This window comes from Heteronotia binoei, chromosome 16, assembly GCF_032191835.1.
Source record: "Heteronotia binoei isolate CCM8104 ecotype False Entrance Well chromosome 16, APGP_CSIRO_Hbin_v1, whole genome shotgun sequence".
NCBI classification, from domain to species: Eukaryota; Metazoa; Chordata; class Lepidosauria; order Squamata; family Gekkonidae; genus Heteronotia; species Heteronotia binoei.
The window spans coordinates 46,012,004-46,025,107 of record NC_083238.1 but is presented as its reverse complement, the minus strand read 5'-3'; the positions used below and the strand labels follow the sequence as shown (position 1 = coordinate 46,025,107).

At 38.7% G+C, this 13,104-nt stretch overlaps 1 protein-coding gene across 1 annotated transcript in view; it reads left to right on the top strand.

The window, feature by feature from the left end:
- PARD3B (par-3 family cell polarity regulator beta) overlaps window positions 1-13,104 on the top strand; it is a 769,788-nt gene that overhangs the window by 263,823 nt on the left and 492,861 nt on the right. The window contains exons 6-7 of the mRNA XM_060256951.1: window positions 6,943-7,029; window positions 12,269-12,394. Of these exons, the coding sequence (XP_060112934.1) occupies window positions 6,943-7,029; window positions 12,269-12,394 (213 nt within the window). The remainder of the gene's footprint in view (window positions 1-6,942; window positions 7,030-12,268; window positions 12,395-13,104) is intronic.

The window sequence follows — 13,104 nt, the reverse complement described above, 5'->3', positions numbered from 1 at the left end:
GTCTGCGAGTTCCCCCCGCCTGGGGCCTGGTCATAATGTTTATTTCACCAGTGCAAAACAAAAGCATAATTCTCCCTTGCTGCTTACTGATTGTAGTCTGTATGCATGTGTATTTTCACCACACATTTCTTCTGTTCCTCCTACAGCTCATCCTATCATTCTGCTTCAGCTAAATCAAATTAAGAACAGCATGGTTCAAATGAGAACATTAGTTTTGGTGGGTGGTGGATAAAAGATGCAGTGGATGGTGTACCTGATCCCTGACCCGTTGATTACTTTGAACTTCAGGGGAAGCGATATTAGAAGTCGGTAGAAAAACCAGGGTGATGTTTGTGGTAACCTTTCCGCATGGCTGACACCTTCAATTATACTACATGAGCATTATTCATTTTGACACTTGTGAATTCAAGAATCTCCATGGCCGGATCACTAACTACAAGGAAGATGTGAGCTTCCTAATCCAATGTGTAAATATTTTCCGAGAGGTACCTTGTTCTTATACGTGATATTTAAACATTCCTAGGAGAGCAGCTTTGAGGCGGGCACATCACATTTTACAAACATACGCATTCAAGATTCTGCTTTCCCTATGTACTAAATTAGAAATTGTTTACATTTCTTTTTTTACGTTTTATAAGTTGTTACAAAATTCCATTATTGTTATTGAAGATTACAGATGCCTGGTAGTAGTACCAAGTTCCATTAGCACTCAAGATCTTTGCTTCTGCTTTATACCAAAATTCCAGACAAGTTTACTTACTCCTTTCAGTAATGGGCCTGCTTTTTAATTTCTCATGCTTTCATGTGTCCTGTTAAAATTGCTGTATACAGCAAGAAAATAGAATGAACAACATGTTTTCCACTTTGCCTCAAAATGGAAAATAGAGAAGTATCTAGTTTCTTCCCGCCTGATCATGAGAGTATTATTTACTTACTGCTAGGAAGATGAGAGATGCACAGGTGAAAAAAGGGGTGTTTTATTTATTATAAATGTAAGAAACAATCAAGAGAGAAAAGTGTGTATTTTATACTTTGCAATAAATAGCAGCTGGACTGAGAAAGCATGAAAGTAAAGTCACACACAGGGCTGCCACTAGGCAAACTAGGCAATTGCCTAGGGTGCCGGCCTTCTGGGGGCACCTAATTGGATGCTCCCCATGTGACTCAGTGGTGTTATCAGTGTGGGAGGGGGCACCAGAAGTTAGCCTTGCCTAGGGTGTCAGACAGTCTAGGGCCAGCCCTGGGTGACCGTTTAGAATATTTAATATAGTCAGTGATAGATACAAAAAATATTTTTTTTAAACTTTATCTTTAAATGTTAGTTCTTGCCCAGAACCTTGCAACAGAAAGACTACTAATACTGCACTATACTAGCGGTAAAATTTCACCCTGTAGTGCAGCATATGTAAACTGAATTTTTTTTTTCTTCCAAGCATCATTTTAAAACAAGTTTTTCCATAGGGGAAAAAATAGCCATGCTAATGAAAAATTAAACCTAGTCCATTAGAAAGTAGATACTGTATTAGCGTTTGATTGCTTGGAATTCAAAGAAATCCTTCTCCCGTGGGTCATTCATTAAGTGTTCCTTCAGATCCACAAGCCTCTTCTGCTTTTTATATAATTCCAGCTGGGGTTGTTTCAGGGCATTTCTGGAACCACTTGTTTTAAATGCACTTGCAATATTAATAGAACAAAACTATCTTAATAAAACTCCATTGTCTCTTCATCAGCAGATTGGGTTCATTTTCATTTCTTGCAGGCAGCTGTAAGACTTTTGTATTTTTTTTAAAAAAAAATAGTTTTTGAACTTATTTAAGGGTGCTACAGATTGCTGTCTTACTTAAGAATTCTACATATTACCCTATTATTTAAGAATGCTACAGCTTGCCTTCTAGTTTTGCACCAACTCAAGGTGGGGTTCTTACTATCCTGGAGTCCCTAAGGGATTTTAGGGGGGGTCTGTGAACATTACAGCATAATATCAGGGCTTTTTTTGAGCAGGAACACAGAGGAATGCAGTTCCTGCTGGCTTGGTGTCGGGGTGTGTGACCTAATATGCTAATGAGTTTTGCTGTGAAACAATGGTGACAATGTGTGAAACAATGGTGACATTAAGGAGGGGTGGCCTAATATGCAAAAAAGCCCTGTTATGTTTATATAATAGGTTGTGGGGGAGTCACACAATGTGTTACAAAGTGTTCCATATCTGATAAATGTCACTGCTAGAATGAAGATGGAATAACAACCTACTTGTGATTTGCAATAGCTAGGCATAGTGATTGCATCTCTTCTCCAACTCTCTCAGCCCTGTGTTGGATGTCTTTCTGATCTGAAAGTTTACTTCAGTCTCTGTATGATTCCTGGTACTTGTCTGGATGGCCACCTTTTATTGCCCACTTGACCACAACAGCTTCTCTTCCTGTTTTGTTGTTTGCTTAATTTCTTGCAGTGTTGTGAATTTAATCAGCAGACGATGCTCTCTGTGTGGATTGACTCAATTTCCTGATTATCTTGTATCGCCTCCCTGTGTTGTCATATGCTATGCTCGAATATCAGCCGTTGCTATCAGTTTCCTAGGATTGTATCTGATCTCCATCTTGTACAAGATGGGAGCTACATCAGCAACTTACTGGGAAGTAGGCACTCCTGTCCAAAGTAGATTCCTCTCTTGTGTGTTTACTGGTTTCTGTAAGTTGCTGTTAGATGCTTTTGGCACACCAAGCCTATGAAAATGCATTAGGACCATCATGACAGTCGCCAGTGGAATTGTGTGAAGATAGTGCTTGTGAAGTTGGAATGTACATTTGAATCTGTGTGTAAATGCTTATACCAAGGATCACTGATGAAAGGAAGGTCATTATTAGATATAGGTAAAGGCTCTTTTCTGCCTAATACACTTTACCATATCCTATTCTGAACTGATAAGCAAAACATTTTTTGGGGGGTTATTTTTTATTAAAGATAAGCAAAAATACATCATTGTCTCAAACTGAGATGTCAGCAGTTCGGCATAAAAAGACTAATGCAAGGTTCTGGTTTTGCCTTAAATGGCTTAGGCCCAGAAACTCTGAAAGACTGTCTTCACCCATATCCACCAACCTGATTGGTTCATGGGGGCTGACCTATAGGAATCAACCTTAGCAGAAGTTTAGCTTGTGGGACCTAGGGGTGCACTTTTTTGACTGCCTCTTGACTGGAACACCTTTCTGCAGAAGTTGATTAGATCACTAAAAATGGTGTTGCGGTGGGAATGACAGTATTTGAATATCACATTGTATGATAATTTAATATATTATGTTCTGCTTTATTGGTTTTTGCTGTTTTTAGTGAGATCTTACTGGTGTTTTACTGAGTTTATTGCATTTTACTGTATTGTAAACTGCTTTGAGGCATCCATGGAAATGGAAAGTAAATAAATAAAATAAATAAATCTAGGTGAAGGCAGTATATAAATAAATAAATTAATTAATCTCAACAGCTGCAGACTATACTTTGTAGTTTATTAATTATGCGAGCATATTTACTTGTCTGAACTCTAGAAGTAAGATGCATCTTTTTCTACCTCAAGGCTTAAGTTCTGGAGATCCTAGAGAGAAGGTGAAACAGGAAGAATAGAGACAATTGTTAAATATATCACCAAAATCTTCCTCTGAAGGAACAAAGATGTTCCAAGATAGGGACCACAAAACTGAATCTGCGGATTAAAATTCCATTTTATTTAGGATACTGTATAATATAAAAAAGCATTATTAATAATCAGCCAACATGCACATTTAAGCCAATAAATAGCACAGTCTAAAACTGTTGTCTTCAATTAGCTTAGACTGCAGTAACTCTGCATAGGATTGTACTGTAAAAACAAGAGAAGAATTGATTAAATGTTTCATTAAATATCATTCAAATCCCAGGTAAAGCAAAAGAGATTTTATACAAGTCACTACAACATGAATGAAGCTCGTGGAAGAGATCCATCGGTGTGTGTGTGTGTGTGTGTGTGTGGTCTGCTGTAGGAAAAATGGAATTGACAAAAATTGCACCCCTTACTCCCTTCACCAATGGAAGAGATGTTATGCTTCTATGTACTGGTAGACTGGCAAGTTTGCATTCAACCCAAGGTTTTTATCTCCCATCTGAAAATCATTGAAGTACTTGCTGGAGAGACAGGAAAGGAGAGTTCCACAGAGGAGGCCTTTCCTCAGAGAAAGCCTTATCCCTGACTGTTATCCATTTCACCTTCGAAGGTGGAAGCACTCAAGGCTGAGCTTTCAATGAAAATCTTCATAGCTGGGGAGGATTTGAAAGTTGGGGTGGGAGGAGTATACTTCAGTGTGTATACAAGAGTACATAACTGCACGTCATTTTTCATGATGAAACCAGAATCTTCTTAACGCAGCTTGTCTTGGAGACAGCAGATAGACAGCTATGTGTAACTTTGTTTGGCCCAAACTCAACCACAGCCCGCTCTTGCTTGTTCATTAGTGAAGAGGCATGATATGAAAGCTGCCTTGAAACAGGCAAAGCTCATTTGGGAAAACCTTAATAGATCGAAACTAACCAAATTTGTCATATAGCCATCTGGGTTTTGTTTTTCTCGTATTTATTAGACTGTCTTAGGACTGTCATTCGTTCATATGCTTGATGTAGCTTGGAGTCAAATGTTGACCTGCCCACAGCTGGAAGAAAAGACCTGGCCATTTTGCAGTTACCAAACATTTTACCAAAAAATGCTGTTTCGTCCCTTCTGATGTAAGCTTTCTACCATAACATCAGTAGGCAGTTATTTTTGCCTTTAATTTCTGCATAATTGTATGAAATTGTTTATCTGCCTTTGTAGCTTAGAGATTCATGTCACTATTTGAAAGAATTCTGGGTGGCGTGCATTCAATAACAGAAGTTTGAGTGACAGATCATTTTGCTTTTCCCCACTTGGTTGATGATAGTTCTATCGACTCCATTTGAGTGTTAATATAGGTGACATGGTCACTTGTGTGATTTCAGTGTGCCCCAGGGCCTATCTAACTCAATAACTGTGGTCTTTTCTTTCTTTTGGGGGGGTATATTTTGTGTTTGTGTATGTATGTCCATGCCTGAAAGTCATAGCAGCCTCTGGCGACTCCTACTGGGGCATGGAGGATGTTCAGAGAAGTGGCTTGATACAGCCTGCCTGTACCTCCCAACCCTGGTATTCTCTGGAGGTCTCCTATCCAAATAGTTACCAGGGTCAGCCCTGCTTAGCTTTCGAGATCTGACAAGATTTGACTTGCTTGGGCTATCGATGTCAGGGTCAATAACTACAGTCTTTTCAAAAAAATCATTAACTGAATTAACTGACATTTAACTGAAAATGTTTTTAACTTTTACTGTAAGCTGCCGTGAACCACAAGGAAAGGTGGGAGACAAGTGTTCTAATAGATAAATGAATAAAAATTGACCCCATGAGAAATATACTATACAGGAAAAAGGAAACTGATATCACGAGGGAATTAAACTTGTACTGAAATACTGGAAGATACACAGTTCCACTACAGAAGTGATACAGGTACATTATTTACAGCCCAGATATTTATTATTTATTTTATTCACAAAATTTGTATCCTGCCTTTCTGCCCTCCCAAGAGCCACTAAGGCAGTTTACAATTAAAAATACAGAATAAAAGCCACATTTTAAAGCCATTAAAATCAATCCCTCCAACATCATTAAAAACATTAAAAGCAGAGTTAAAGTATGTACAAGACATAAACAAAGAAATCTAAACATTGGTTAGGAAGGAGGGATCACTGAGGAAATGCTAAACAAAACAGCTGTTCATCTACTGGAAGAAGATGGCAATAGAGGACGAACAAATCTCCCTGGGAGAGAGTTCCACAGCTTTGGTGCTGTGACCAAGAAGGCTCTCTCCCAGGGTGGCATGAGGTACTTGAAGAAGGGTCTCCAAAGATTACCGTAGTAATTGGGTAGGTTCTTAAGGAGTAGATAGTCCTTCAGGTATATTGTCCCCAAGCTGTATATGGCACTTTTAGTTGAGTTGTGCTCAGAAGCAAGTTGGGAGCCACTGTAGATAGTCCAAGACTGGAGTGATATGGTCCCTGTAACCCACTCCGGTCAGCATCCTGCCCTGCAGCATTTCTGTATCTGTTGAAGTTTCCAAGCACTTCCCAGGGGCAGCCCCACAGAAAAGGTTGGAGCTGGTTAATCAGTTGAAGCTGGTAAAAGACACTTTTGGTTTATCCAGCAGAAGGCCTAGATCCAAGAGCACCCCCAGACTATGGGCCCATTTCTTTAGGGGGAATGCAATCCTATTTGCCTTAAATCCCCAGTCAGAGCTCCTGTCCAACTGGAGCACTTCTGTCTTGTTGGAATTAAGCTTAAATCCCCAATCAGATCTGTCTACTCCATAGCTGCCTCCAGGCACAGGCTCAGGGTTCAGCTGGATGGACAGGAGAGGTAGATAGGATCCAGTTCCTGTTCTAGATATCTAGAGCTCTTTTCTGTTGGAATCTCATTGGAACTGACCCTACTAGTTGCCAAGTTAATTAAAAAACAACAACATATAGTGTTCAGTTTCACAGAGGACAATATTTAGAACTGTGGCAAATATTATTTTGGTGGTGCATTGTGAGAACGCAAGTACTTAGGAGAGATGTTTTCTGAGGAGTTCAAGGAATTGTTAAGAATGTTCTCTGGGAATGTTCTCTGTTCATCCTGGCATCATAAAATACAGGATAAATTACAAACATAAGAATTGTTATAACAGTGATGATTTACCCTATGCTTTTGTATTAATGAGCTTGGTACATAATATAAATCAGATTAGATTTTTAAAAATCATAAGGGTGCTGGCACAAGCGTTTGCAGGAATGTTCCAAGAGTTTCAGAAGTTATTTCTGCTTTGGACTTGTTCTCATTTGAAGGTTATCTTATATGCTTCTCTTTGCTCTTAGTGGTTTGACAAGAATTGTGGAGATTTCTGGGGAAGGTGGCCCTTTGGGAATACATGTGGTACCATACTTCTCATCATTAAGTGGAAGGTAAGTTATTTTCCTTGGAGGAAAAAAATGAAGTCTAGCCCTGACTAAGAAGGGTTTAGTGCTGACAGGGTTTGTGTTTAGCCCTGACTGAGAACAGTTTAGCTCAGGCAGAATGCTAGGAAGGTTGGCAGGAGGAGTGGGTAGTTAGGTGAAGGCTCTCATTTGGGCCAAGAAAAGGGGATTGATCTTCTAGTGAGAGAATAATTTTCCCTACCCAGTTTAAACAGAAAGGTGGCTCTGAAGAGTGGAGAGATCCCTGGTCTGGTGTGTTTAGAAACCTCCTTTCAAATCCTGATGAGTCAGTTAAAACTCAGTAAGAGTACTGGTGTCTTTAGTGAAGGAGTTCAGGTACTAAACAAAATATCCCTGCCTTCTGGAAGCCAAAAAGAAAGAGATACTCAAGAAAGTATACTGTTGTGTTTGGAAAACACTGAAACATAAGCATCTCATTTTATAGATTCTAAGTCACTGTGAAAGTTTAAGAAACTCTCAGTTGCTTGAAACATATGACCTGTAGTCTGTGCCTATATTGAATTACCTCAGAAATCTTACCCCTGATTCCATCAGACCTTTTCTCTCTGCATTGAATAAAATATTTTGTTTTTGTTTTTTAACTTAAAGCTTCAAGTGCCATTTTCAGTGGATTAAGTTAAAGGGAGATCTTGACCCTTCCTTCAGATTCCTAGTCTGAGCCAGGAGCAAAATTTTATACTTTGACAAGGTGGGACATCCATTGCTCTTCAGAAGGGAAGAAAATAGATTAAAAGAGCTGCTCAGAAAGGCAGAGAAACAAGATGGAAAATCTTTCCTCTAAGGGAGGCAAGGTTATCATAGATTCCTACAGAACTTGAATATTTTTTGATGCCTGTAGCCTCCATGGATTCTGGAAAAAATAAAAGGTACCCATTATTGAACTGCTAATTGAGAGTCCTATGGTCTGGGATTCTGTTTTCTAAACCCTGATTCAATTAAGAAAATCTGTTAAGATTTTATAATTCTCTGTAGTAAAAAGTTGGAGTTGTTTAGGCTGTTTTGTATGTTTGGGTTGTTCCTTATTTACTTTTTAAACAGAACTAGATCCATAATTTAGTCAAGGTGAATTGGTTGTCTAATACTGATTATTTTTTATCTGTGTTACAAATTAAATTGTATTGTGCTTGCAAAATATGTTACTGTCAAATTTCCTGAATAATTGAATGGCAACTGATCTAAAGTTGAGGATTGGATTTGGGACACATAAACTTGTTTGAACTGATAATATATGCTAGTTATATCTTTTTCATTATAATCAATTTTGTATACCTCTTTTCATTAAAGGGAATGTGGAATTTTCCTGTTTTATGAGACTGCTGGTTTGTAACACTTATAATGGCCCCTATCTGTAATTAGGGATGGATGTGAACTGGGTAAATGTGGTTGGGCTCAGCTTGTGGCATGCCTGCTTTACAAACCATGATTCGTTATGAACCTTTAGTAGCCAAACTGATTTGGTTTGTAAGGTTTGCACCCTAATAGAATGGATCCTGAGCAAGCTAGAAACATCAAACTCACAGGGGATCTCCGGTTGGCTGTTTGCCCTCCAAGTATGGCAAGGATTGGATTTACAAGGTCAAAATTACAGCCCCCCAAAGAAGGTGCCCTGAGAAAATGTTTTGGGGGCACCTTCGGGGGGCGTAATTTGGCCCCTGTATATTCAATCCTAGCCAAACTTGAAAAGCAGGGAGAGGAGAGTCATCTGGAGATGATGTTGTCCCCTTCTTCAAGAAGGGGAAAAAGATGATCCGGGTAACTACCGACCCATCAGCTTGACGTCTATACCTGGAAAAGTTTTAGAACAAATCATCAAACGGTCAGTCCTGGAACATTTAGAAAGAATGGATGTGATTACTAAGAGCCAGCATGGTTTTCTCAAGAACAAGTCATGTCAGACTAACCTGATCTCTTTTTTTGAGAAAGTGACTACCTTGCTGGATCAGGGGAATGCTGTAGACATTGTTTATCTTGATTTTAGTAAGGCTTTTGATAAAGTTTCACATACTGTCCTTGTTGACAAGTTGGTAAAATGTGGTTTGGATCCTCTTATCGTTAGGTGGATCTGTAACTGGTTGACAGATCGCACCCAAGGAGTGCTTGTGAATGGTTCCTCATCCTCTTGGAGAGGAGTGACAAGTGGAGTGCCTCAAGGATCTGTCCTGGGACCTGTATAGTTCACCATCTTTATAAATGATTTGGATGAAGGAATAGAGGGAATGCTTATTAAATTTGCAGGCGATACTAAATTGGGAGGGGTTGAAAACACAGAAGAAGACAGAAACAGGATACAGGATGACCTTTACAAGCTGGAAAACTGGGCTAAAATCAGTACAGTGAATTTTAACAGGGATAAATGTAAAGTTCTGCATTTAGGTAGGAAAAATCCAATGCATGGTTATAGGTTGGGGAAGACTTGTCTTAGCAGTACTATGTGCAAAAAGGATCTAGGGATCATAGCGGACCACACGCTGAACATGAGTCAACAGTGTGATGCAGTGGCTAAAGAGGCAAATGCAATTTTGGGCTGTATCAACTCTGGTCTGGTAAGACTTCACCTGCAGTATTGTGTTCATTTTTGGGCACCACATTTTAAGAAGGATATAGACAAGCTGGAATGGGTCCAGAAGAGGGCGATGGAGATGGTGAGGGGTCTGGTGACCAAGTCCTATGAGGAAAGGCTGAAGGAGCTGGAGATGTTTAGCCTGGAGAAGAGGCGGCTGAGAGGTGATATGATCACCATCTTCAAGTACTTGAAGGGCTGTCATCTAGAGTATGGTGTGGAATTGTTTTCTGTGGCCCCAGAAGGTAGGACCAGAACCAGTGGGTTGAAATTAAATCAAAAGAGTTTCCGGCTCAACATTAGGAAGAACTTCCTGACCGTTAGAGTGATTCCTCAGTGGAACAGGCTTCCTTGGAAGGTGGTGGGCTCTCCTTCCTTGGAGGTTTTTAAACAGAGGCTAGATGGCCATCTGACAGCAATGAAGATCCTGTGAATTTAGGGGGAAGTGTTTGTGAGTTTCCTGCATTGTGCAGGGGGTTGGACTAGATGACTCTGGAGGTCCCTTCCAACTCTATGATTCTATGAGATCCCCTTCTGAGTTTGGTATTTTTAGCTTGCTCAAGGTCTGTTCTTTAATGGGATTGAGTTATTTTTTTTTAAATATATATATATTGTATTATTCTCAGATGAAAGGTATAATAGAACTTTTTTAAAAAATTGTAGATGAGGAATTTAGCTGTTGTTGCATGAAGCATATGCTCTCTAAAGAAAGGTGAATTTTAAAAAGAGTATATCATTCCCTGTCCTCGTTTCTTTGTCTCTTAATATTGCTGTTTACAAATGCTATGAGGTCTGAGTTGGCAAATTTACCTTCTTGATTGACAAGCTGCATGTAGTTGCCTTGAGTAAGAAGAATTCAAATGATCTTTGGCAAAATTTTTACTGTTATCTTTGCAGAGTATCTGTGATCTCTTCATCTTGACTCAAGCTGTACATACAGTTTGACTTGTAGATAGATTTTTTTGCCAAGGATAATTTTATTGTTAAAATTGGAGAGCAGTAGGCATCAGTGGTTCTTGGAAAGGGTCCTTTTTAAGCCTTTCCTGTCTAACATTGATAGGCATCCTGAATTTGTTGAATGTAAAGCTGATCTAGGCACATCTATTTTCAAAACGCTTCGAAATTAAGTATGAGTACAGAAGTAGCATCTTGCCTTGACGTCAGTTAACTGAAGCATTTTGAAATATACGTGTTTACACTTAGGCCTATAATAAAGGAAAGGAAATTAAACTTTTTGAAACACATTAAAATAACATTAATGTTGAGACACTGCATAATAAAAGTAAGGAAGGAATGAGTTTATACTGCCAGAGTTTACGTAACTCAATCCGTATGTCTGCGTTCTATGTCCTGGATGAGGATTTTAGGACTTGAAGGTTGTTGTATGAAGCTGTAGAATTGATACATTGATCACAGTGAAGTTGATTAAGATCATGGACTGATAACTTACCATTTTGAAAAATTGCTTCACTTTTCTTAATTTTTTTGCCGTAATTAAGTTACCCATTGACTCTTGGGAGTCCACTTTTTCTGACAGTGACAAAATAATTTAAAATTGTTTTGAAAGCATTTCAAATCTTTACACAACTCTGAATAGATAAATGTGACAGAAATCTATAACAAGAAGCTTACTAAACTTTTCTGTTTTTAACAGTGATATACAATCAATAGTTGCCTTGAGATTTCAGAGAAAGGCAGAATGTACATATTTTAGAAAATGATTTTAATAATAAACTTGAAAAACACTCTTGGGGATAGCTGACAAAAATAAATTGCAAGGTATTTAAGTGAATATGTTACATAATGTGCATAAAAACCAGTTGAAATGCATTTCGATCTTACATAATGTACATAACAACCAATTAAAATGTATTTGGATCTTAGGCCACAATCATACACCCTAAATAATGCGCTTTCAATCCACTTTCCAATTGGATTCTGCCAGTTCACACAGTAAAGTCCTGTTGGAAAGTGCAAGGAAAGTGGATTGAAAGTGTTTTATTTAGTGTGATTGAAGCCTTAATCAGGAGACATATGTACATACCTGCAACTGAATGCTTAGTTTGTAATGTAATCAGAAGTTCACTATATTGCTGTTAGAAAAAGAATTCCCGGTCTATACAGAAAAAAATATATACTTTTGATTTATAGTTCACAGGGACTTGCTGCTTTATTTTATATGAGCAAATGTGAAGGAGGCCACTAGTTTATGGGTGGTCTCTCATCCAAGTACCAGCCAGGGCTGACCTTGCTTAGTTTCCGAGATCTGAAGGAAGTGAGCTAGCCTGGCCTATCCAAGTAAGGGTAATGAGAGTCTAGTGTGCTTTAATTTTTATTTATTTACTTCATTCATAGACTGCCTTTCTCACAGAGATTCAAGTCTTTAAAGACTAACAAATTTTTACTCTGGCATGACACAGATATGGAGTCTGATGAAATGGGTTGGATGTCACAAAAGCTTGATCTAGAGCTAGATTTAAACTTTGTTAATCTTCAAAGTGCCACCAGACTTCTACCATGGCTACATCTCTAGAATTGTTGGGAAGCTCTTTATAATGTTGTCTTCAAACACACTTTTATTATTTTAAATGAACATTATGTTATTTGATAAAGTAATCCAGAGAAATTTGTATTTTTTATCCTCAGGATCCTAGGGCTCTTTATCCGTGGCATTGAGGAGAATAGCCGGTCTAAGCGGGATGGGCTTTTCCATGAGAATGAATGCATTGTGAAGATTATCAACATAGATCTTGCAGATAAAACCTTCGCACAGTGAGTTTTGCTGCTGTTGTATTTTATTGGGTTCACTGCCAGAATTATATGCAGTCCAGATTAAATTTGAAGTCAGCTATCTTTTCAGAGATGATTGTAGTACCACCGTACAAGTGGCTCCCCCTGTCCCCCCAAATATATATATTTGAAATTATGCCTCCTGTTTCTGTGTCATATAACAACCTCAACAAGTGTGTCCTGGCTGTGTGTAAATGTATGGAGATTTAACCAAATAGTTTAAAAAATTAATCAACTCTGACCCTATTGATAGGAGTTCCTATTCTGCTTCTAAGCCTACTGGACAACCACATATAATGTTTGGATGGGATATAGATTCATTAAATCTAATGTCCGTAGACCTGAGCAGTGAAATACCCCAGGGGTGGTCAACAGTAGCTCTCCAGATGATTTTTGCCTACAACTTCCAACAGTCCCAGCCAGCATGGCCAATGGCTGGGGCTGATGGGAGTTGTAGGAAAAAAACATCTGGAGAGCTACCGTTGGCCACCCCTGAAATACTGCATTCAGGAAATGGCCATATAATTTGGATTTAGACAGATTAGATTTTGTTTTCAGCACACCGTATCCAAGCATCACTTGCACATGTGAATATCCAGAGTTGTCACAGGTTGTATCAGAATGGTTCTTCATTGGGACTGGAAGATATGAACTTGTTCCCTCCCATAGTGAGAAGATTATCAGGAAAAGTC